Source organism: Aotus nancymaae, unplaced genomic scaffold, assembly GCF_030222135.1.
Source record: "Aotus nancymaae isolate 86718 unplaced genomic scaffold, 86718_ANA_hifiasm-v0.15.2.pri h1tg000006l, whole genome shotgun sequence".
Lineage (NCBI taxonomy): Eukaryota > Metazoa > Chordata > Mammalia > Primates > Aotidae > Aotus > Aotus nancymaae.
In genome coordinates this window covers 38503433-38530612 of record NW_026988417.1, presented here as the reverse complement: position 1 = coordinate 38530612, position 27180 = coordinate 38503433, and the positions used below count along the sequence as shown (strand labels likewise).

General features: G+C 42.6%; 1 protein-coding gene across 1 annotated transcript in view; it reads right to left on the bottom strand.

Annotated features, from left to right (window-relative positions):
* Positions 1 to 22604, bottom strand: part of UBE2K (ubiquitin conjugating enzyme E2 K) — an 80059-nt gene extending 57455 nt beyond the window's left edge. Inside the window, exon 1 of the mRNA XM_012474955.3 lies at positions 22350 to 22604. Coding sequence (XP_012330378.1) covers positions 22350 to 22412 — 63 coding nt within the window. The 5' untranslated portion in view covers positions 22413 to 22604. The remainder of the gene's footprint in view (positions 1 to 22349) is intronic.
* Between the last annotated feature and the right edge of the window lie 4576 nt (positions 22605 to 27180).

Sequence of the window (27180 nt, the reverse complement as noted above, 5' to 3'; positions counted from 1 at the left end):
CTACTCAGGAGGCTGAGGCAGGAGAATTGCCTGAACCCAGGAGGCGGAGGTTGCAGTGAGCCGAGATCGTGCCACTGCACTCCAGCCTGGGTAACAAGAGCGAAACTCAGTCTCAAAAAAAAAAAAAAAAGACAGACACACAGGGAGGATGCCACATGAAGACAGATTATTGGGGTGATGCATCTACAAGCGAAGGAACACCAAAAACACTTGCAAACCAAGTGAAACTAGGAAGAGGCAGGGAAGGATTCTCCAGAGGTTTCAGAGGGAATCTGACCCTGCTGACAGCTTGATTTCCAATTTCTAGCCTCCAGAACCCTGAGAATAAATTTGTTTGGTTGAAAAAACCCAAATATTTGCAATAGTACTAAAAAAAAAAAAAAGGCCAGGTGCAGTGGTACACACCTATAATCCCAACACTTTGGGAGGCCAGGTGGACAGACTGCTTCAGCCCAGGAGTTCAAGATCAGCCTGAGCAACATGGAAAAACCTGGTCTCTACTAAAAATACAAAAATTAGCCAAGTGTGGTGGTGCGCGCCTGTAGTCCCAAATACTCAGAAGGCTGAAGCAGGAGGATCACCTGAATGCAGGATGTTCTCACAGTGAGTATGGAAAATTCCCTGCATGCTTCTGGCAGGGAGAAGGGGAAAACTAGCCATTCTGACATTAGTCAAAAGTATTCTGTTCTTCTTAAAAAGGCCTGCCTTCAAGAGAAAATATTTCACCAGAGGTTAATCAACTGAAGTTTTATCAGAGCTAACTGACCTGAGGAAAGTGAAAAACCCAACCCCACCCCCATCTGGCCATCCAATCTCATCTAAGGAGGAAGTGAACTGAGAAGCAACTGTGAATATTATAGCCTAGGTACACTGATTCACTAAAAGACTAAAATCCAATTATAGGAAAATAGAATGCTGAAACCTTACCATCAAGAGGGGCTTTTTTTTTGAGACAGCGTCTTGCTCTGTCACCCAGAATGGAGTGCAGTGGCATGATCACGGCTCAACGCAAACTGCCTCCTGGGTTCAAGTAATCCTTCTACCTCAGCCTCTTGAGTAGTTGTGAGTAACCAGGACACCATGCCTGGTTAATGTTTGCATTTTCTGTAGAGATGGTTTCGCCATGTCTCTGTATGTCTACAAATCTCGAACTCTTGGGCTAAAGCAATCTGCCTACCTCGGCCTCCCAAGGTGCTGGGATTACAGTTGTCAGCCACCATGCCTGGCCTAGAGGGCTTTTGTATAACAGGACATTACTCAAACAATTGCATTTGTGCAATACTTGCAAGGAATTTAAAAAGTAAAAAAGAAAAAATATAACTGCATGTCTCAGGCCTTATTTAAAAAGTCTCTAAGGAACCCCAAGACAACAAAGGAAACAAAAACAAGAACACTGGAGGAAATGCTAGTTCTCACACCTACAGCTACAACAAATATTATCCAATATAGCCCAATCCTTAGTCAGATAAACATAATGCCCTACACTAAAGGCTTATTATTTTTTTTAAGGCTTATTTTTACCTAGTAAAATAACTTAGTTAATTTTACCTAGTAAAACAACTCAGTTACTTTTACCTAGTAAAACATGTTCAGTTGTTTTTTTTTTTCAGAGTCTCACTCTTTCCCCAGGCTGAAGGGCACTTGCGCCATCTCAACTCACTGCAACTTTTGCCTCCAGAGCTCAAGTGATCCTCCTGCCTCAGCCCCCCAAGTAGCTGGGCCTACAGGCATGTACCACCATGCCTAGCTGTTCTGTGTGGTTTTTTTTTTTCTAGAGATGGGGTTTCACCATGTTGCCCAGGCTGGTCTTGAACGCCTGAACTCAAGCAATCCACCTGCCTCAGCCTCCCAAAGTGCTAGCATTATAGACTTGAGCCACCATGCCCTGCCTATGCCCAGCTCTCAACAAAAAATTACAAGGCTGTAATTCCAGCACTTTGGGAGGCTGAGGCAAGAGGATTCAGCCTAGGAATTCAAGACCAGCCTAGTCAACATGGCAAAACTCCACCTCTACAAAAAACACAAAAATTAGGTGTGGTGGTGCATTCCTGTAGTCTCAGCTACTTGGGAGGCTGAGGGTGGAGGATCACTTGAGCCCAGGAATTTGAGGTTGTAGTAAGCCATGACTGTGCCACCACACTCCAGCCTGGGTGAGAAGAATTTTTTTTTTTAATTTTTAAAAAGGGGCCAGGTGTGGTGGCTCCTATCTGTAATCCCAGCACTTTGGAAGGCTGAGGCAGGTGGATCACCTGAGGTCAGGAGTTTGAGACCAGCCTGACCAATGTGGTGAAACCCTATCTCTACTAAATACGAAACAATTGCCAGGTGTGGTGGTACATGTCTGTAGTCCCAGCTACTTGGGAGGCTGAGGCAGGAGAACCACTTGAACCCAGGACGCAAAGGTTGTAGTGAGCCAAGATGGCGCCATTGCACTCCAGGCTGGGCAATAAGAGCGAAACTCTCTCTCAAAAAGAAAAAAAATTTTAGGCTGGGCGCGGTGGCTCATGCCTCTAATCCCAGCACTTTGGGAGGCCGAGGTGGGTGGATCACGAGGTCAAGATCGAGACCATCCTGGTCAACATGGTGAAACCCTGTCTCTACTAAAAATACAAAAATTAGCTGGGCATGGTGACGCGCGCCTGTAGTCCCAGCTACTCGGGAGGCTGAAGCAGGAGAACTGCTTGAACCCAGCAGGCAGAGGTTGTGGTGAGTCGAGATCTCGCCATTGCACTCCAGCCTGGGTAACAAGAGCGAAACTCCATCTCAAAAAAAAAGAAAGAAAAATTTTTTTAAAAAGGAAATTAATTGTACAGTACTCATCATTAACACAGAGAAACAATGATTTTAAATGTTATTATTTTCCCTTAACAAAATTTAAATTACAAGGACAACCTGAGTTTTCCCTCAAATTTATTAATCTCTTTTAAGAGAAGACAACAAGGCTATGTGTGATGGCTCACACCTGTAATCCTAACACTTTGGAAGGTCGAGGCAGGTGGATTGCTTGAATTTAGTTCAAAACCAGCCTGAGCAACAAGGCGAAATCCTATCTGTACAGAAAAAAAAAAAAAAAAAAAGTTATCTAGACATGGTTGTACATACCTTAATCCCAGCTACTCAGGAGGCTGAGATGGGAGGATTCTTAGAGGCTGGGAGGCAGAGATTGCAGTGAATCAAAGTTGCACCACTGCACTCCAGTCTGGGTGACAGAGTAAGACCCTGTCTCAAGGGGAAAAAAAAAAAAAAAAAAGGCAAGGTGGGCCTATCACCTGAGGTTAGGATTTCGAGACCAGCCTGGTCAACATGGTGAAACCCTGTCTCTACTAAATTATCCGGGTGTGATGACACATGCCTGTAATCCCAGTTACTTGGGAGGCTGAGGCAACGGAATCACTTGAACCCAGGAGGCAGAGGTTGCAGTGAGCTGAGATTGTGCCACTGCACTCCAGCCTGGGCAACAGAGCTTAAGACTCCATCTCAAAAAAAAAAAAAAAGCCTAGAGAGAAAATACAGCAGGTCTCCTTGGATAACATCATTTCCTTATAATGTTTGTAAGAAAAAAAAAACGATTTTTCACAGGGCCAGCTGTCTTATGTGGAACTTGCATGTTCTCTCCATCTTTCTGAGTTTCCTCCCAAATCCCAAAGATAAACATGTCAGATTAACTGGCATGGCTAAACTGTCCCAGAATGAGTGACCGTGGGTGTGTGTGAGAGTGCGCCTGGTAAAAGGGTGTTGGGAATAAAATTATTTCCAGGATGCCAAAGAATTAATCCATCATTTACTTGCTAATTGCAAAGAGAATAAAATGTACCTTTACAAAGAAATCCTGTGGTTCCTACCTTAATCAAATGATTAAACAAGTAACTAAGCATCACTAACAGTGAGACAATCTGAAATTACACATGTACTAATATGATTCAATATGAAGTACACAACATCACCTGGGGTCTTCTTTTTTTTTTTTTTTTTTTTTTTTTTGAGACGGAGTTTCGCTCTTGTTACCCAGGCTGGAGTGCAATGGCACGATCTCGGCTCACCGCTACCTCTGCCTCCTGGGTTCAGGCAATTCTCCTGCCTCAGCCTCCTGAGTAGCTGGGACTACAGGCACATGCCACCATGCCCAGCTAATTTTTTTGTATTTTTAGTAGAGACGGGGTTTCACCATGTTGACCAGGATGGTCTCGATCTCTTGACCTCGTGATCCACCCGCCTCAGCCTCCCAAAGTGCTGGGATTACAGGCGTCAGCCACCGCGCCCGGCCCAACTTGGGGTCTTCTTACCAAAATGTTTAATCTGAAGCTAATCAAACCTTTACACCTAAACTCAGAATCATAGACATCAGAATTTTTTTAATTTTTTGAGATAGAGTCTGTGGCATGATCTTGGCTCACTGTAACCTCCCCTTCCCAGGTCCAAGCGATTCTCCTGCCTCAGTCTCCCAAATAGCTGGGACTCCAGGCACGTGCCACCACACCTAGCTAATTTTTCATATTTTTAGTAGAGACAGGGTTTCACCGTGTTAGCCAGGATGGTCTCAATCTCCTGATCTGGTGATCCACCTGCCTCAGCCTCCCAAAGTGCTGGGATTACAGGCGTGAGCCACCTCACCTGGCTGACATCAGGATTTTCAGTGTTAATGAGATGAGGAAAAAAAAGAAAGGTATGTACGGGAGTGAACAATCATAAATTTTAAAAGACCCAAGAATACAATCATATACAATCTGTGTACTTTACATAGATAAGACTTTTAAGTTAACTGGAAGCTTTTTTTTTTTTTTTTTGAGACAAGGTCTTATCCTGCGACCCAGGCTGGAGTGCAGCGAACGTGGTGAGCCATGATCACGCCACTGTACCTACGGGCTCAAGCAATCCTCCCACCTAGGCTGCCCAAGTAGCTGGGACCACAGGCACATGCCATCACACCGACTAATTTTTTTCCATTTTTTGTAGAGATGGGCTTTCATCATGTTGTCCAAACTGGTCTCAAACTCCTGGGCTCAACTTATCCTCCTGCCTCAGCCTCCTAAAGACCTAGGATTGCAGGAGTAAGCCACCATGCCCAACCAAAAGACCCTCTATTTTTAAGAAATGCATGCTCAAGATTTTGGTAGTAAATTATATTCATGAGAGCAACATGATCTTAGCTAGTGAGGATACAAAGTATACTGTTCTTTCGACTTTTCCACTTGAAAATTTTCTTAATAAAAAGTGGTAGCTGGGTGTGGTAGCACGTACCTGGAGTCCCATCCCAGCTACTCAGGAGGCTGAGGCAGGAAGATCACTTAAGACCAAGAGTTTGAGGCTGCCTGGGTGACAGAAGGTCTTCCAAATACTTCTAACTTCTCTTCGGCTCCCTATTTAACTCTAGTCCCACACTACAATAATCTCTTGCCTAAGGTACCTAAAAGGGTTTCCTAAATGATCTTGAGTTGATTCTTGTCCCTTTACCCTCTACACGGCTATTGTGTAATCAATTTTCTTTTTTCCTTCTTCCCTACAAAAGAAACTCTTGGCCGGGCACGGTGGCTCACTCTTGTAATCCCAGCAATTTGGGAGGCCGAGGTGGGTGGATCACCTGAGGTCAGGAGTTCGAGACCAGCCTGGCCAACATGGTGAAATCTCATCTCTACTAAAAATACACAACTTAGCTGGGTGTGGTGGCACGTGCCTGTAATATCAGCTACTTGGGAGACTGAGGCAGGAGAATTGCTTGAACCAGAGAGTTGGAGGTTGCAGTGAGCCAAGATCCCGCCACTACACTCCAGTCTGGCAACAGAATGAGACTCTGTCTCAAACAAAACAAAAACAACCAAAAAAAGAGAAACTCTCATTTTAATTGAGGAGCACTGTACTTATCTAAAGATTTCCTAGCTTCCCTTAAACCAAGAAGAGGTTATGATGTAGTTTGGTTAAAAAAAATAAAAACAGGGCTGGGCGTGGTGGCTCACGCCTGTAATCCCAGCACTTTGGGAAGCCAAGGTGAGCGGATCACCTGAGGTAAGGAGTTCAAGACTAGCTTGGCCAACATGGTGAAACCCTGTCTCTACCAAAAATACAAAAATCAGCTGAGTGTGGTGGCAGGCACCTGTAATCCAAGCTAATTGGGAGGCTGAGGCAGGAGAATTGCTTGAACCCAGGAGGCAGAGGTTGCAGTGAGCTGAGATCGCACCACTGCACTCTGGCCTGGGTGACGAGAGCAAAACTCCATCTCAAAAATATATGTATAATAATAAATAAAAAGAGTCGTAAGACAATCCGTCAGGAAAACAAAAACAAAAACAGAAGCTGGCCAGGCAGAGGCTCATGCCTATAATCTCAGCACTTTGGGAAGCCAAGGCAGGAGAATCATTTGAGACCAGGAGTTCAAGACCAGCCTGAGCTACATGGCAAAATCCAGTCTCTACAAATAATTTAAAAATAATTGGCCGGGTGTGGTGGCTCACACCTGTAAACCCAGCACTTTGAGAGGTGGAGGTGGGCAGATCACCTGAGGTTGGGAGTTCGAGACCAAACTGACCAACATGGAGAAACCCCACCTCTACTAAAAATACAAAATTAGCTGGGCATGGTGGTGCGGCGGGCACCTGTAATCCCAGCTACCCAGAGGCTGAGGCAGGGAATCACTTAAAGTCGGGAGGCAGAGGTTGTGGTGAGCCAAGATCATGCCATTGCACTGCAGCCTGGGCAACAAGAGCAAAACTCTATCTCCAAAATAAATAAATAACTGGGCACAGTGGTGTTTACCTGTAATACTAGCTACTTGGAAGTCTGAGGCAGGAGAATCACTTGAGCCCTGGAGTTCAGGGTTACAGTGAACTATGATCATATCACTGCACTCCAGACTGGGCAACAAAGTGAGACCTAGTCTCTGATAAATACAAACAATACATACATAGGAAAAAACAATAAAATGGTCTCCCATTATTCATTGTACAATGATTATCAGCTACCTATACGTATATAGAGTTGATCATCCTAACGTATGACTAATTTAACTCTAATTTATCCTCTACGTATCAGTCAGTTAACCGTTATTCCCAAGGCACTCTTTCCCTGAGGCTAGAACACCCAATTTCCATAGGTCCCCTCACTTAAAGTCAACAAACATACTTATTAGCTATTCAATTTCTCACTGCCTTACTGAGCCATAATTTACTCTGTAACAGCAAGGATCACGTCCATTTTATTAACATAGATGGCATTCAGTAAATATGTTCTGAATAAATGAAAAAAATATATAGTTACACTAAAGAACTGAAGAACAGATGATATCATATATACTAAATAGATAACCCATGATATCTTCAAAGGGGAAAACTACAAAATAAAGGAAAAAACATTCCCTTCCCACCATGTTGTTTCCCAGTTTTGGGCTTGGACATTCCATCATCCTAATTCAAGACCTGACTACATTATCAACACTTAGATGGAACTGAAATCCATCTTTACCTGGAGGCTACCGTTATCAACATATTTAACTCTTTTTAGTGCCAGAAGCAGGATGAAACTTTCACAGTGGTTGGGGATGAGCTCCACAGAGCTTAGGAATATCCTTAAACTCATTCAGGAAAACAAGTGCCTCCTGCTTAACAGGCAATGTGCTAAGCAATGGGGAATAGAAAATCAGTAAGAAAGAACTCTGTGGCCAGGCGTGGTGGCTCACACCTGTAATCCCAGACATTCTGGGAGGCCAAGGTGGGTCGATCATGAGGTCAGGAGTTCGAGACCAGCCTGACCAACATGGTGACACACCATCTCTACTAAAAACACAAAAACTTAGCCAGGTGTGGTGGCACATGCCTATAATCCCAGCTACTTGGGAGGTTGAGGCAGGAGAATTGTTTGAATCTGGGAGGCAGAGGTTGCAGTGAGCTGAGATCGTGCCACTGCACTCCAGCCAGGGTGACAAAGCGAGATTCTATCTCAAAAACAAAAACAAACAAAACAAAAAACAAGAAAGTACTCTGCTCTCAATGACTCACATTCACAGTTCCTATGGGCAGATGGAAAGAAAGCACCTAACAAAAGAGACACCTAAAATTTCATCCAACACTCAATGACCACTCAGTATGTATCACTTTCAGATATACACACCCAAAATTCTTGCACATGTATAACATCAAAAAATTGGAAATAACTAAATGTCTAATAGACAAGACGCAAAAACTGTGCTATAGTCTATAAAATCTAAGTCACTACAGTGATTTAAGAAAAAGCAGGAAGTCCAGGCTCAGGATCATCTGAGGTCAGGAGTTTCAGACCAGCCTGGCCAACATGTCTCTACTGAAAATACAAAAAATTAGCTGCATGTGGTGGCACATGCCTTGTAGTCCCAGCTACTTGGGAGGCTGAGGGAGGAGAACTGTTTGAACCCACGAGGCAGAGGTTACAGGGAGCCAAGATCGTACCACAGCACTCCAGTCTGGGTGACAGAGTAAAATTCTGTCTCAAAAAAAATAAGAAAAAGCAGAAAATGTTTTATTATCACCTCACTGAAAAGCAATAGCATCAGTCAACCCATAATTGGGTATGACAAGACCAAACAAGATGGTTCATTTGAAACAAAGAAGGCTAAAAGAAAAGCACCCATAGTTAATTGAGAGAAAACAGTACATAGGCCTACATTTCTAATCACTAGAAAAATCCATAATCACACATTTGGTAAAAGTAACAGAGGCCTGCCCTAAACCTATGCTAAGAGCACTTTCAGCAGCAGCTCCTCAAAATTAGATACCTATCAAAGACTTTTTTGATGTACTTAAATTACTAAGCCTTCTACATTCTAGGCACCCTACAAAATGCTAAAGAGAAAACAATGAATATGAATCCTCAAGGAGGTTAATCAGGAGTAGAAGGACATATGTACAATTATCAATAATAAGATAACTGCTCTCATGAAGTCTGACTGACAATGAAAAACAGAAGGAAACTTTGGCTTTAAGAAAGGCTTATTGGAGTGGTATTTTAGGACAAGTAGGTTTTGGAAGGTTTTGGGGTGGCTCATGCCTGGTTGGGACTACAGGCATGAGCCACCATGCCCAGCCTAGAACTCTTATAAACTGATAGTGGGAATGTAAATTGATACAATCATCTGGAGAACAATGAAGCAATATCCAGTCAGGCAGAAGCTGAAAATATGCTCAGATCTTCCAATTCTACTTTCTAGAAAAACTCTTACATGTCCCCCCAACATTACAAAAATGTTCAGTACATCCTTTTATCTAAAAGTTGGAATTAAATGCCATCAATAGGAAAATAAACTTTAAAAACTGACAAGGAATACAATATAGTTTATATTAGAGAACTAGCATAAAATACAGTATCACAGATACATCTTTAAAAAATGCTAAGAGAAAAAGATTCCAAAAGAGATGTACATTACAATCGCTTATGAAAACTGTTTTTAAAAAAACTTTAAAAAAAGCAAAAAGTATTTTATTTTTAAATTCAAGAGATACTATGTTTAACAGTAAAAACAAAATATGAAGGGGAAAGATATACACTAACTTCATATAGCAGATACTCCTAGAAAGAAAGAAAAATAAAATGGAATGAGAAAAAAGTTATCCAGTGAGCTTTACCTCCATGTTTTACTTTATTTGGGTAGAGGCAGTTTAGCCCAAATACAGTATGAGAAGATTATAATTTGTTAAATATGGACCACAGATATAAAGATGTTCATGTATTACTTTCAAAACTTCTAAGTATAAAGTATTTCATAGTTTTAAAAAAATCTTCAAAAATGTAGGGAGCAAGCAGCAGATATGAGTGTAACTCTTTCCACCACAACCACCAATATTTTAGATGCAGAGACCTGATTTCAAACCTCTGTTCCACCACAAATTTATTGATACTGATAAAGTTACTTAATTTTTCACAGCTGCAACTTTTGGATCTGTGAAACAAGAATAATATCAATCTCAAAGCTGCCACATACAAAAAAATATCAGATAGGAAGGGTGAAGCAGCTCATGCCTGTAATCCCAGGACTTTGGGAGGCTTAGGCAGGAGGACTGCTTGAGTCTACGAGTCTGACACCAGCTTGGGCAACACAGTGAAACCTCCAACTCCACACAAAATTTAAAAAAGAAAATTTAGCCAGGTGTGGTGGCCACCAGGAAGGCTACGGCAGGAGGATCACTTGAGCCCAGGAGTTCAAGGTTACAGTGAGCTGTAAGGTCTTGTTTTGTTGCCACTGCACTCCAGCCTGGGCAACAGAGCAAGACCTTGTGTCTGTCTGTCTGTCAATAAATAAATAAATAAATAAATAAATAAATAAATAAATAAAATGTCAGACATTCAACAGTTACTCTAAATTTGCAGTAAAAGCAAATAACTAAAGGGAGAAGAAAGGAAAAATGGGTTTTGTAGTGGTGTTTACAATTAATTGATTATAACCAATTACAGATTTTTTCCCTCTCCATTTCCACTGCTTCACTTGACCAGCCTTAAAAAAATAAAAAAAAAATTTAAAAAGCACTTTCAATGAAATACAGCTCTCCCACCCTTTCAGATTTACATAAGAGAATAACATGGATGGCAGATGAATGAGACTAGCTATTTTATGGCTTCCAAAGCCCACTGAAGAAGGGATTTGCAAAGGGATCCAAGATTACATACCATAGGACTAGAATCTGGATTATTTGGTCTAGTTTCAGCAAACCAGAGCCATGTCAAGAAATCCAAAATAATCCCATTATCTCTATATTATTTGAGAGTTTCCCAAATGAACTTTTTCATTCAGGAAGGTAACATTTTAACAGAAACTTTTCTCCAATTTATAACTGTCTCCTAAAGAAAGATTAAATAACATCTGGAAAACAGAGCCCACATATATTCCTCTGTATTAATATATCCCCTCTTATCCAAAGAGGATACATTCCAAGATCCCTAGAGGATGCTTGAAACCACAGATAGTACCAAACCCTATGTTTTTTCCCATATGTACATACCTATGTTAAAGTTTAATTTATAAATTAAACACAGTAAGAGATTAACAATAATTGTAACAATACAGTATAATTAAAGTTATGTGAATGTGATCTCTAAAAATACCTTATTGTACTATACTCACTTATTTTTGGATGATGGTTGACAGACAGTAACTGAAACTGCAGAAAATGAAACTACAGATAAGGGTGGACTACTTGGCCCCATGGATAACTGGCACACAGATGACAAAGAAACACTATCAGAAGATCCATAGCCCTCATCTTGAGCTTTTCTTGAGGCATATTTACATCCAGCAATCACTAAACCACTGAACAATACCTTTATAACCCAAGAACAATAAGCAGAACAGAATAAGAAAACATAGCTAATTCTGACATCTAACAGCTATCGGGTTACTGAATGTTTAATTATGTCCCAAGCATTGTTCTAAGCACTGTAAAGACTCTCCTAATCTTCCCACATTTTTACAGATTAAAAAAAATCGAGATACAGAGCTAGTACTTCAGGTTTTAAGAAGAAAAGCCAGGACTCAAAGCAAAGCTAATTCTAAAGCCCACGCTCTTAATTACTAAGCTAACTTCACTAAATTATGCTTCAGGAGTTAAATCTCTCTACCTCCTGGCAAGTTTAAGTTCTCATACTAACAGGAAAAAAAAGATACACTGAAATAATATTGCATTGTTACCCCTTCTGCAAAGCTGTATTAATAGTCAGCTTTTATACTATCATTTATGAAATGGATATTCCCACAAACCAACTACTTATTATGGCTAAACTGGTATGCAAAAACCCTGGTTCACCATTAACCAGCTCTGTTTCTCTGAGCAACAATCAACCTCTTTGGGCCTCAGTTTCTTGGTTTTATAGATGAGGAGTTTGGCCTAGGTCTCTTTCAGTTCTGAAATTCAGTATGTTTTAGTACTTTTTCTAAGATGTTTTATTTATATATATATATATATATATATATATTTTTTTTTTTTTTAAGAGACGGGGTCTCGCTATATTGCCCAGGCTGCAGTGCAGTGGCTATTCACAGGCGCGATCCCACTACTGATCAGCATGGGAGTTTTGACCTGCTCCGTTTCCGACCTGGGCCGGTTCACCCCTCCTTAGGCAACCTGGTGGTCCCCCGCTCCCGGGAGGTCACCATATTGACGCCGAACTTAGTGCAGTCAACCGATCAGCATAGCACACTACAGCCCAGAACTCCTGGATTCAAGAGATCCTCCAGCCTCAGCCTCCCAAATAGCTGGGACTACAGGCACGCGACACCGCACCCAGCAGATGTTATACTTTTCTTAACAAAGGTTTAGAAAATTACCTTTTGAAAAACCTTCAAACTTAAAATACCCACATAATATATACTCTTACATCTATTCTTTCACTCAAACATACTCAAAACTAATCTGTGTTATTAGAAGTCAGGAAAGTAACTAGAAAGGAAGGGGGATTCCTATGGTGCTGGGAAGGGTCTGTTTCTTGATTTGGGTGCCAGTCACACTTTATTATGTACACGTTTTACTTTAATATGAAAAAGGGTATTCTCCCCAAAAAATGTAACCATGAAGAAAGTTAAAAACATGATCGAACTCTACAACTATGTTTGAGTATATAAGAGCTGTGCAACCTTTCTGTTCTAAATATGTAAATGTGTTTCTTGAATAATTTTATCAATAATCTCTTTGTTCCATAGTTCCAATTCATGTGCCTACAGAAAAGTTCATTTACTTAATTAAGAATCTCGGCCAGCCACGGTGGCCCACACCTGTAATCTCAGCACTTTGGGAGGCTGAGGTGGGCGAATCACCTGAGGTCCAGGAGTTCAAGACCAGCCTGACCAACATGGAGAAACTCCATCTCTACTAAAAATACAAAATTAGGCAGTGGGCGTGGTGACCTGTGCCTGTAATCCCAGCTACTCAGGAGGCTGAGGCAGGAGAATTGGAAGTAGAGGTTGCAGTGAGCCAAGATCTCACCATTGCACTCCAGCCTGGGCAACAAGAGCAAAACCCCATCTCAAAAAAAAAAAAAAAAAAAAAAAAAAAAAAAAAAAACTCTATAGGCCGGGCACGGTGGCTCATGCGTGCAATCCCAGCACTTTGGGAGGCCGAGGAATGCATCTCACGAGGTCAGGAATTCCAGATCAGCCCAACATTGTGAAAGCCCATCTCTACTAAAAATACAAAAATACAGGCATGGTGGCACGTGCCTGTAATCCCAGCTACTCAGGAGGGTGAGGCAGAAGAATCGTTTCAACCCAGGAGGCAGAGGCTGCAGTGAACCAAGACTGCGCCACTGCCCTCCAGCTTGGGAGCTTGGGCATCAGAGTGAGACTCTGTCTCAAAAAAAAAAAAAAAAGAATTCGCAATATTACCAAATTCCTTTGGAACTATCTCCTGAAATTTGAAGTGTCTTAACTTTCATCTTTTCCAGCTCAAGAAGGCTGGGTGAGGTGGCTAATGCCTGTAATCCTAGCACTTTAGGAGGCTGAGGCAGGAGGACTGCATGAGGCCAGGAGTTCAAGACTAGCCTGGGCAACATAGTGAGACCCCCATCTCTACAAAAAATAAAAGTTAGCTGGGTGTGGTGGAATACACCTGTAGTCCTAGCTGCTCCAGAGGCTGAGGTGGAAGGCTTGCTAGATCCCAGGAGTTCAAGGCTGCAGTGAGCTATGATTGTGTCCCTGGGCGGCAAAGTAAGACCCCGTCTCAAAAACAAAAAACAAAAACCACAAAAAAACTACCCAGCTCAAGAACCTAACTCATACAGTCACACAGGCCAGTCACAACGGCTCACGCCTGTAATCCCAGCACTTTGGGAGGCCAAGGTGGGCAGATCACCTGAGGTCAGGAGTTCGAGACCAGCCTGGCTAGAAGCCCCATCTCTACCAAAAATAGGAAAATTAACTGGGTGTGGTGGCACATGCCTATAATCCCAGCTACTTGGGAGGCTGAGGCAGGAGAACTGCTTGACCTGGGAGAAGGAGAATGCAGTGAGCCGAGATCACGCCACTGCATTCCAGCCTGGGTGAGAGAGCAAGATTTCATCTCAAAATAAATAAATAAGTAAGTAAAGTTCAGGCGGGTGGCTCACACCTGTAAGCCCAGCACTTTGAGAGGCCAAGACAGGCAGATCACCTGAGGTCAGGAGTTTGAGACCAGCTAGCCAACATGCTGAAATCCTGTCTCTACTAAAAATACAAAAATTAGCCAGGCGTGGTGGCACATGCCTGTAATTCCAGCCATTCAGGAGCCTAAGGCATGAGAATTGCTTGAACCTGGGAGGCAGAGGTTGTAGTGAGCCAAGAGTGAGCCACTGCACTCCAGGTTGGGCGACAGAGACTCTGACTAAAAACAAAACAAAACAGCCAGGTCCGTGGCTCACGCCTGTAATCCCAGCACTTTGGGAGGTTGAGGCGGGTGGATTACAAGGTCAGGAGTTCGAGACCAACCTGACCAACATGGTGAAACCCTGTTTCTACTAAAAATACAAAAATTAGCTGGGCGTGGTGGTGCACACCTGCAATCCCAGCTACTTAGAGGAGGCTGAGGCAGGAGAATCACTTGAACCCAGGAGGTGGAGGTTGCAGTGAGCCGAGATCGTCCCACTGCACTCCAGCCTGGGCGACAGAGCAAGACTCCATCTCAAAAAAAACAAAACATAACAAAAACAAAAAAGAACCTCCCTCATACAAATACCCTCAGAATCCCATGGCATTTACTCTTTGCCTCTACCATTTTTATCCATCCTTTGCCTGCCCTATCTCTCCAACCAATTAAGCCTTTTGGGGCTGTAGTCAGCATGTTCAATAACTGTCACTAATATATTCACTGGGAAATAAGAGTATATATAGTCTTGGCCGGGCACAGTGGTTTACAGTTGTAATCCCAGCACATCAGGAGGCCAAGGTGGGCGGATTACTTGAGGTCAGGAGTTCAAGATCAGCCTGGTCAACATGGTAAAATCCTGTCTCTACTAACAATACAAAAAATTAGCTAGGTATGGTGGGGTGTACCTGTAATCCCAGCTACTAGGGAGGCTGAGACAGGAGAACCACCTGACCTGGGAGGCGGAGGCTACAGTGAGCTGAGATCACACCACTGCACTCCAGCCTGGTCAATAGAGCAAGATTCCATCTCAAAAAAATAAAAAAGTCCAGGCATGGTGGCTCATGCCTGTAAGCCCAGCACTTTGGGAAGCCCAAGTAGGCAGATTATCTGAGGTCAGGAGTTTGAGACCAGCCTGGCCAACATGGTGAAACCCTGTCTCTACAAAAATAACAAAAATTAGCCAGGCATGGTGGCACATGCCTGTCATCTCAGCATCCAAGCCCTTTTAGAGGCTGAGCCAGGAGAATTACTTGAACCTGGGAGGCAGAGGTTGCAGTGAGCCAAGATCAAGTCACTGCCCTCCAGGCTGGGCGACAGAGCAGAGACTCCGTTTCAAAAACAAAACAAAACAACAACAAAAAAGAATCTCCCTCATACAAATACCCTCAGAATCCCACAGCATTTACTCTTTGCACCTACTATTTTTATCTATCCTTTGTCTGCCCTATCTTTCCAACCAGTTAAGCCTTTTTGGGGCTGTAGTCAATATTTTCAATAACTGTCAATAATGTATCCACTGGGAAAAAATAAAATAAGAATATACAGTCTTAGCTGGGCATGGTGGCTCACACTTGTAATCCCAGCACTTTGGGAGGCCGAGGTGGGCGAATCACTTGAGGTCAGGAGTTTGAGACTAGCCTGGCCAACATGGTAAAATCCTGTCTCTACTAACGATACAAAAAATTAGCTGGGCATGGTGGGGTAGCCTGTAATCCCAGCTACTCAGGAGGTTGAAGCATGAGAGTTGCTTGAACCTGAGAGGCAGAGGCTGGGGTGAGCTGAGATCATGTCACTGCACTCCAGCCTGGGTGACAGAGTAACACTCTGTCTCAAAAAAAAAAAAAAAAAAAAAGAGTGTATAGTCTTTAAGAAGCGGTGATAGAAGGCCAGGTGCAGTGGCTCACTCCTGTAATCCCAGCACTTTGGGAGGCCAAAGGAGGTGGATTACCTGAGGTTAGGAGTTCAAGACCAGCCTGACCAACATGGTGAAACCCTTTCTCTACTTAAAAAAAAAAAAAAAAAATTAGCCAGGCGTGGTGCCGGGTGCCTGTAATCCCAGCTACTCGGGAGGCTGAGGCAAGAGAATCGCCTGAACCCAGGAGGCGGAGGCTGCAGTGAGCCGAGACCGCACCATTGCACTTCAGCCTGGGCGGCAAGAACAATACTCCGTCTTAAAAAAAAAAAAAAAAAAAAAGTGAAGTGGTGACAGACCAAGCATGGTGGCTCACACATCTGTAATCCCCGCACTTTAGGAGGCCAAGGTGGAAGAATCACTTGCACCCAGGAGTTCAGACCAGATTGGGCAACATGGTGAAACCCCATTTGTACAAAAAATACAAAAATTAGTTGGGCATGATGGCAGACGCCTTTAGTCACTGCTACTTGGGAGGAACACCTAAGCCTGGGGAATTCGAGGCTGCAGTGAGCTGTGATCATGCCACAGCATTCTAGCTTTGGTAACAGTGAGACTCTGTCTCAAAAATAAGTAAAAAGGAAAGAAGATGGGGAGCCCAGATGTGTCTAAACCTATGCCCAATGGACAGGGCTCAAAGTCTTTGTAACCGTATATACAAGGAATTCACCCCAAAGAGTATTACCTGCACAGACTTTGATTTTTTTTAACCCAATCTATAGGTTTTCCTTGCTCAACCTATTCCAGAACCCATAAGAAACACTGAACATTACATAAAACTGTAACTTACATAACTTTTAAAAACACTTTTGAAAAAAATAAAATAAAAATAAATAAAAACTTTAAAAGCCATTTTTTTACTGTTTACTTGGAGATAGTGTGTTGCTCTGTCACCCAGGTTGGAGTGCAGTGGCACAGTCACTGCTCACTGCAGCCTCAACCTCCCAGACTCAAATGATTCTCTCCTCAGCCTCCCAAAGTGCTGGGATTACAGATGTGAGCCACCATACCTGCCTCTAGTCTTAAACAACTGTTCAAATTCTGGTTACATTCATTTTTGGTAGATAATTTTACCTTTTTATTTAAATCAAAAGGGAGAATTTTTAAAAGAAAAACATTAAAAAGGGGAAACCAAGTCTTAAAACATTCAAAGCCAGTATGTATTTTTTGTGCCTTTACTGTTCATGTCCATTTATTCTTTAAATTATCTTACACATCTGATACAGTTAAGTCTCAAAGTGTTCTCTTTTTTTTCTTTTTAGATGAAGTTTCTCTCTGTCACCAGGCTGGAGTGCAGTGGCACAATGTCAGCTCACTGCAACCTCTGCCAGGAATCATCTTCTTTTTTCATTTTTGAGACAGGGTCTTGCTGTCGCCCAGGCTGGAGTGCGGTCACATGATCACAATTCACTGCAGCCTTGACCTCCCAAGTAGCTGGAACTAAAGGCACACACTACCATGCCTGGCTGATTTTTTAAAAATTTTAATAGTAACAAAGTCTCCCTATGTTGCCCAGGCTGGTCTTGAACTCCTGGCCTCAGTCGAGCTCAGCCTCCTAAAATGCTGTAATACAGGCATAAGCCACCACACCTGGCCCATAAATACTCTTTTTAAAGAGTTTTGTCAGACCAGCCCGGCCAATATGATGAAACCCCATCTCTACTAAAGATACTAAAATTACCCGGGAATGGTGGTGGGTGCCTGTAATCCCAGCTACTGAGAGGCTGAGGCAGGAGAATGGCTTGAGCTCAGGAGGTGGAGGATGCAGTGAGCTGAGATCATGCCACTGCGCTCCAGCCTGGGTGACTGAGCGAGACACTATCTCAAAAAAAAAGTTTTGTCTACATGGTTCTCAGCACATAGCAGTCTGAAGACATTTTTAGTTGATGCATCCAGTAAGAAGAGATACTGGGGAGGTGGGATGGGGATATGCGGTGCTAACAGCATATACTGGTAGAGGTCAGGGATGTTGTTAAACATCCACAATGCACAGGAGAGCCACTTAATAAAGAACTACCTGCCCAAAATGTCGATACTGCCAAGGTTAAGAAACCCATGGTCTACAGAAATCAAAAGGCTTACTTTTAGAGATTTGCAACTACTTCTGGTATAGAATAATCTAGATCAAGCTACATCAAATATATTAAAATTTTAAAGGAAGGCCAGGCGTGGTGGCTCACACCTGCAATCCCAGCACTTTGGGATGCCAAGGTGAGCGGATCACGAGGTCAAGAGATCGAGACCATCCTGGCCAACATGGTGAAACCTTGTCTCTACTAAAAATACAAAAATTAGCTGGGCATGGTGGCGTGTGCCTGTAGTCCCAGCTACTCAGGAGGCTGAAGCAGGAGAACTGCTTAACCCGGGAGGCGGAGATTGCAGTGAGCCAAGATTGTGCCACTGCACTCCAGCCTGGCGCCTGGTGACAGAGCAAGACTGTTTCAAAAAAAAATTTTTTTTAAGGAAAATAGATATAAAAATCTATTTAAATGATGACAGAAAACTTAATGCACTATAGTAATTTTCATGAAACCAATTTGTTTATGCAACAGATTTAGACATGCTCTATGAGAATACTAGAAAATAATACCAAAGTGTAATTACAACATGAAAAACCAAGTGCCATACAGCATAAGACCAAGCAAGAGTTAATGCACTGATTTAAGGGTGTTTTATTTCATTAGTTTCAAATTTTAAAATATTTTACATGTTGAAATTCAAGTAAATCTGGCTGGATGTGGTAGCTCATGCCTATAATCCTAGCACTTTGGGAGGCTGAGGCGGGCAGATCGCTTAAGGTTAGAATTTGAGACCAGCCTGCCCAACATGGTGAAACCCTGTCTCTACCAAAAATGCAAAAATTAGCCAGGCATGGTGGCGGACACCTGTAATCCTAGCTCCTGGGTAGGCTGAGGCAGAAAAACCACTGGAACCTGAGAGGCGGAGGTTGTAGTCAGCTGAGATCCCGCCATTGCACTCCAGCCTGAGAGAGAGAGTGAGATTCCGTCTCAAAAAAAAAAAAAAAAAGAGAGAAAGAAATTCAACTAAATCTTAAAGTTAATTATAGGGAACACTATTTCAATGAGATTAAACTGTGTTTAAATCCTTTAACCAGTAATACAAACCAGGCTCGATTTTTTTAAATAAATAAAAGCATGCCTATCGTTGGAGAGTCATGACAGCATGGTATAATATGAACACAAGCAGACCTAGATCCAAATCCCAAGTTCCATGTTTGCACACAAATAATTTAACTTGCCTGAATCTCTATTTTCTCATCTAGGAAATAGGAAATCTAAAGAACTATTCTTGAGAATTAGCAATAATGCATAAACAAACGATACTAAGAACAACTAGCCATTCTACAAATGGCAGCTAGTTACTAACAGCAGCATTAACTAATAGTAAATAATACAACCTATGAATAATTATCCTTTTTTTTTAGATGTGCCTCTTCAGAGGGTTTATATCCTCATAATCAACAATTTACTTATGTAATCCAACTCATAAAATTATTATGAAATGTACTTTATATCAATATTCCATGCCTAACAACTTTGGAATATTTAAAACTAGTTAAAATTCATACTCATATTTAAAAATAAACATCTAAAACAAAGAAAATAAATATTAATAAATTAAAAAGAAACATCTGACAAATTTCCAAACACTGTCTTAAGGGAAAGAGGCCAAATGGTGCCTTTATTTGAGTAAATTACATTCGTATCACACAAAATTCAAAAAATATCTATACCCCATGCCCCAGAGACCCAATTCCCCTACACAGAAAGCAATCAATTTTACCAGTTTCTCATGAAACCTTTTACCTACACAGGCAAATACACATATTCCCCTCCATTTGAAACAAATGGTGGCCTCTTCCACACTATTCTGCGCTTTGCTTTTCACATTTATCTTGTTGGCTGTATTTTAATTAACACACTCTAAGAACGGCCACCAGAATCCAACAAGCATCAGCTATATTTACAAAGGCACTTAAAAGGCCACCCCAAAAAGTCCTTAAATCAACCAGTGTTCTTAGTAAACACAAGCACACAGCATATGAAATAAACTTTGGTAAAGTGCAGATGTACCAAAAAAGTGACATGATAAAATAGTTATTTGATCAGCCATTCAAAAGACTGGATTTACACCCTTAAAAAGGAAACACATGGACTATACTACAAGTCCTTCAATGAGTTGAAAATAACAATCTAACTTACAGATCTGGGACACTAAAATATCAAAAAATAATGGTGAAAATAAGCTATTTATTGGTTATATTTATTCCAAGATTAAATGATGTAACCTTTTCCTAAATGTTCTTTGCAACTTACTTTCCTGGAAGAAGTTTCTTTCCATATTTATATAGGTACTGTTCTCAAAAACAAAACAAAACAAAAAAACTGTTTGCCTTTCCTGTTTTCTTCTTCTGAAACGCTTATGACACTTAATTGAAGTAAGGCTTCATCATCCCTTATGTATAAAGAGCAGTGTTATTTTAACAATATGTATTACTAGACAGCAATACAAGTATTTCTGGTAATCTTCAAGTTAAGTACTAAGAATACCACGGTGAAAAGTCAGCTTATAAAAAGCAAAGAGAGCATATTAATTACTAGAGCAGTAACTTACCACTTTTAAGTAACAGAAAATAAAGCATTAAAAGTCTATTAAGTTTCAAGCTTGTACAACCTTATTAAACAAGAAATGTTTTAGGTTGTTGGCAACAATATTAGCTGCTATCTTCCATTAGAAGTATATATGTCAAATATCCTGGAATACATTTTCATATTAAATAAGTTAAAATTGCTGTTTCACTGTATCAGTACAGACACTTATGACTCTATTTCTGCACTGTACCACAAAATACAAAGTCATCCTTCCATTCAGAGTTTTGGCATATGAACAAACATAGAGGTCAGAGTTCATACACATGCTCTGTAAAACCGATCATGACTTACATACTACTACTTTCAAGAAGTCTATTTGTCATTTTTGAATTTTCAACAATTTTTTCTCCATGTCTACTCATCACATACTTATAATGCTGAATTTCACAAATCATTATTGACATTATCGAAGTACTAACCGTAAAAGAAAAACACAAAAGCAATGATATATTCAATAATGGTACGTGAATCTTGAAAATAACCATTTTCTGTTATTATTTTTTGCTTAATCCATGTGGGGAAGACAATCTGGTATTCTTGGTGATTTTTGATATGAAAAACTGTACTAATACTTATGTAATTCTGAGTCAAATTACTAGAGCATTGTGAATATCTTAAACGTACTAATGTATCTAAATTCTGCAGGATTTAAGAGCAACGGGAGACAATTTTTTTGAAAATCTGCTACATCGTGACAAATCTACTCAATAAAGAGATAAAACAATGTATTAATCTGGTGAAATCCCACGTTTTTAATAGGTCTACTTTTCAAAAGTAAGAATCAAGTTAACTATGAGGGACATCATAATGAAGTTTCGTGGCACAACAGGAGTCACAGAGGTACTGTCTTAGGACAGTCTCTCTGATTTGTAACTTGTAAACAATATTTTGAAATAGGCTACTCTTACATTCCATTATTTTTTTTCTAACTAAAAATATTTAAATGTCTTTAATACACCAAACACCTTGCCTTTGCCCACTCAAAGATTGAGATGTCGATAAAGACAAGGCCTAGGAATTTGGGGGTTAAGTGGAAAAGAGATAACGATCTCATTTGGAATTAACTTGCTAACTCAGGTGAAAATTCCCTTATCCCTGCCACCAAATAAGACAGTATTCTATTATTCTCCCCTTGACTCCTAACACCCAACTAAGAAGGACTAACTCTGAATGTCCTTCCTTTTTAATCGATACCTAAGTATTCACCGCTCCTTCCCTAAGAAAAGGACGGTGAAGGCCTGACAGGCAATAACCCAGAATATCCTCAAAAGTGTGGGCCTTAGAGAAGCACCGGCTCCTCGGATCCAGTTACCACCTTTCCCCTTCCCCCAACCCACTTCCCGGGTTTTCTCGGGCTCGGCCTGCTCCCTCCCCACCCCAGAGCCACACTTCCAGCTGTGGCCACCGCCTCGGGATCTCTCGTGAGCTTCCATCCCGCCGAGGAGTTCCCCCCTGTCCATCAGTTCCCCAAACTGTGTTCCACCCCAGAACCCCCGCCCGTGAGACCGTCCATCCTAGCGCTATGGGAGGGGAGGGGAAGGCGGCGGAAGGAGGAGGGGAGCGCTACTGCTTCCCCACAGGCAGAAGGGCGGCCGCAAGGAGGGCCACCCAGGGACTACCGGGGATATCGGGGTCACAGCTGGGAGGACCCTCCCACCCTGGGTAGAGGTAGGGGATGTCCGGGAGTTCATTTCTGACCTCCTCGCTCTTCAGCACCTCCTTGAACTCCCGCTTGATTCGCTGCACCGCGATGTTGGCCATGTCTCCGCCCGCAGCTGATTCGTACCCGCCTCCTCCGCCACCGCTACGACCACCGCCACCGCCGCCACCTCTTCCTCCACCGCCTCCTCCCTCAGCGATTCAGACCCGAGCACACGAACACTGCCACTACCACCCTGGCCGCCGCGCTCTCCTCAGTGTGGAATCACCTCCGCGCCCGGCCACCAAAATGGCGCTGGGTCCGCGCACGCGCATGACGCTGACCCGGCCGGGCGGCGCAGCCGCTCCCGTTGTAGCCCCCATTCGCCCGAGCCACGAGCGCGCGTCTCGACTGGGGCTGCGGCCGCTTGGCTCCGCCCTGCCGGCGTCTGGAGCCGGGAGGGTGCGCCTTCCAAGCTGGCCGGGCCCTCCGGTCCTCCCCGGCGCCTCCGCTTCTGTTTAAACCCGGGTGCTGTGGTCCAGGCTGCCAGCCGCTGGCCTCTGACCGAAGGTTCAGGCGCAACCGAACGGGTTCCCGAGGCCGCAATCAGCTGGAGCGCCTTCCTGACTCAGCTAGACCCGGAACCCGATGGCTGAACTCCCTGTCTAGTGCAGGAAAACGCTCTCCCGGAACTCGATCCGGCCCATTTTCAGTTGGTGTAGCCCCAGAAATTCCGCTGCAGTCGTTTTTGTTCTGCAACATTTATAGTACCAAGATTATTCCCACCGTCTCAGGTAGCACAGATTACTGAATTAAGGCTGGTTATTGTTGAATCAGATCCGGTTTATTTGAGACAGGTCTTCCGTGAAGAGGCCTGAGGATGGATCTAGAAGCTAGATGTTGATCTTTGACCTGTTTAGATAATACAGAGCTTGATACGCACACACACACACACACACACATACACACTCCTGTGCCCATCCCTAGAATGTGGGTTAGGCCCAAGACACACACACACTCTCACTCCCACTCCTATACACACACACACACACTCCTGTGCCCATCCCTAGAGTGTAGGATGGCCCCAAGACACTCTATCTCTTTCACTCATTCTTGTGCCCATCTCTGAACTAAAGAATGTGAAAATTCGTATATATTAAAGTGAAAATTGGAGAAATAGAAACAATTATAGTGCCCTTCAGGGCACTGGGGGTGGGGGAGGGGAGCTTTACTTCTGTAAACCTAGGCCTGCAAAGGTGCCTGGTGCTAGTAGGCACTCAATAAATATTGAATGATTAAATGAGTACACGTAAGAGTAAATGTTTTGGCTGACACGGCGGATCGCTTGAGGTCAGGAGTTCGAGACCAAGCCTGGTCAACATGGTAAAACCCTGTCTCTACTAAAAATACAAAAATCAGCCAGGCATGGTGGCGGGCGCCTGCAATCTCAGCTACTCTGGAGGCTGAGGCAGGAGAATCGCTTGAACCCCGGGGGCGGAGGTTGCAGTGAGTGATATCGGGCCACTGCACTCCAGCCTGCGCGACAGATCTGTCTCAAACAAAACAAAACAAAAAGTGTAAAATATTTTAAGTGGAAAGTCAGTTTGAAAGTGGTTTCTGATCGGGCACGGTGGCTCATGCATGTAATCCCAGCACATGGGCAGCCCCATGGTGAAATTCCATCTCTAAAGATAATAATTTTTTAAAAAATAAAGTGGTTTCTAAGGTGCATAGTAATAATGATATGGTACTGAGAAACACTTTGAATAGAACATTTTAGAATAAGTAATAAAGATGTTATTTTAGAAGTTTATACTTCATGTACTTCCTTCACCTAGCCAACCAATAAAATATCTTATTATAAAAATATCACAAACACATGATCTTAGCAAAAGTAATTATAATTGTGACACCAAACACGGAAATAGCCAATGGAGGTGAATCAGTGGAGGCATAAGGCAAAAGAGAATTTCTTAAACTCCTGTCCCAGGTACCAAGAGGAGAATTTTAAATTCCAGTTTACTCCCATGCCAGCTCTCTTGCCATCTTTGATTTCCTCGTCTGCGAAATGAGAAAACTGGATTGGATTATCTCTTCCAAGTTTTAAGAGTTCAGAATTCTAAAACGTCATCTCAAAACATTTCCCCTAAGTGGACTGACATAAATTATATAAACCCTTCTAACAGAGCCCCCTAGTGGTCCTAAGAGGACTCAACCATATACATAGGTCATACATAGTACAAGTAATTATTGGCTTAATGTAAATCACCCAATGCTATATGTATTTGTGCCAGTAGACTTTAAAAAAAAAACTATTTTGAAGAGTGCAAACTTTTTGAGCACTTTACATTATCACTATTCAATTCTAATCTTGGCATGTAAAGAAACTTGGAATACTCAAAGGGGGACCAGGTAGAAGGGCCCAGGCCAGAGCCGTGGCTTATGCCTGTAATCCCAGCACTTTGGGAGGCCCAGGCAGGCGGATCGCTTGAGCTCAAGAGTTTGAGACCAGCCTGGGCAACACGGTGAAAGCCTTTCTCTACTAAAAATACAAAAAAATCAGCCGGGCATGGTGGCATGCACCTGTAATCCCAGCTACTCAGGAGGCTGAGGCAGGAGAATTGCTTGAATCCAGGAGGCAGAGGTTGCAGTGACCCGAGATCCGCTGCTGCACTCCAGCCTGGGCAACAGAACCAGACCATTCAAAAAAAAAAAGCACCATGCTAAATGCAACGTGGTATCCTGAATTGGATCCTAGAACCAAAGGATATACCTAGTGAAATATAAATAAATTCTGGGCCAGGCGCGGTGGCTCACGCCTGTAATCCCAGCACTTTGGGAGGCCGAGGCGGGTAGATCACGAGGTCAAGAGATCGACACCATCCTGGCCAACATGGTAAAACCTCATCTCTACTAAAAGTATAAAAAATTAGCCGGGCGTGGTGGTGCCTGCCTGTAGTCCCAGCTACTCGGGAGGCTGAGGCAGGAGAATTGCTTGAAACTGGAAAATGGAAGTTGCCGTGAGCGGGGATCGCGCCACTGCACTCCAGCCTGGCGATAGAGCGAGACTCTGTCTCAAAAATAAATAAATAAATAAATAAATAAATAAATAAATAAATAAATAAATAAATGCTGTAATTTAGTTGATGGTATTGTAGCAATGCTAATTTCTCAATTTGGACATAGCCATATGGTTATGAATGATGTTAACATTAGTCGAAGTTGAGTAAAGAGTATACAAGAATCTTTGTACTATCTTTGTAACTTTCTTGTAATCTAAAACTATTCCAAGGCCAATTGTGATGGCTCATACCTATGATCTCAGCAATTTGGGAGGGGGAGGTGGGAAGATCACCTGAGGCCAGGAATTCTAGACCAGCCTGGGCATCATAGAAAGACCCCATCTCTGGCTGGGCATGGTGGCTCACGCCTGTAATCCCAGCACTTTGGGAGGCCAAGGTGGGTGGATCATTTGAGGTCAGGAGTTTGAGACCAGCCTAGCCAGCATGGTGAAACCCCGTGTCTACTAAAAATCCAAATAATTAACTGGACATGGTGGTCCACGCCTGTAATCCCAGCTACTGGGGAGGCTGAGGCAGGAGAATCATTTGAACCCAGGAGGCAGAGGTTGCAATGAGCTGAGATCACGCCATTGCACTCCAGCCTGGGTGATAGAGTGAGACTCTGTCTCAAAAAAAAAAAAAGGAAGAAAGAAAAGAAAAAGAAAAAGAAAGAAAAACAAACATCTCTACAAAAAATATAAAAAAACTAGCCAGGGTTGGTGGCACATGCCTGTAGTCCTAGCTGCTTGGCAGGCTGAAGTGGGAGGCTGGCTTGAGCCCAGGAGTTTCAGGCTGTATGAGCTATGATTTGCACCACTGCATTCTAACCTGGTGTCGGAGTGAGACCCTGCCTCTAAAATGATAAATAAAATAAAATAAAATAAAATAAAATATTTCCAAAAGAAAAAGTTTATTTATTAAAGGGTATGACACAGCATATATTGTGTATAGTATGCCACCATATTTGTGAGGAGAGAAAGGAATATGCTTGTATATTTGATGCTTGTGAACCATAAAATATCACTGGAAAAATGTAGAAGAAACTGATAACAGCAGTTACCTCTCAGTAAGGAATTTAACAGCCAGGTACGGTGGTTCATGCCTGTAATCCCAACACTTTGAGAGGTCAAGGCGGAGCGGATCACCTGAAGTCAGGAGTTCAAGACCAGCCTGACCAATATGGAGAAACCATGTCTCTACTAAAAATACAAAATCAGGGCCAGGCGTGGTGGCTCACACCTGTAATCCCAGTACTTAGGGAGGCCAAAGCAGGCAGAGCGTCTGAAATCAGGAGTTCAAGACCAACCTGGCCAACATGGTGAAACCCTGTCTCTATTAAAAATACAAAAAGTAGCCAGTCGTCGTGGCAGGCACCTGTAATCCCAGCTACTCAAGAGGCTGAGGCAAGAGAATCGCTTGAACCTGGGAGGCGGAGGTTGCAGTGAGCCAAGATCATGCCATTGCACTCCAGCCTAGGTGACAAGAGCCAGACTTCGTCTCAAAAAAACAAAAAAATTAGCCAGGAGTGGTGGTGCATGCCTGTAATCCTAGCTCCTCAGGAGTCTGAGGCAGGAGAATCACTTGGACCCGGGAAGCAGAGGTTGCGGTGAGCTGAGATCATGCCATTGCACTCCAGCCTGGGCAACAGGAGCAAAGCTTCATCTCAAAAAAAAAAAAAAAAAAAAGAAAGAAAGAAACTTAAGTAATTTGGGGGAAGCAAAGTGGGAGAATTTTCATCATGTCTCCTGTTGTGAATTTTACCCATCTAAAAATAAATTTAAAAAAATGTGTTTCTAATAATGCAGAACATAAGCTCTTCAGTATTATG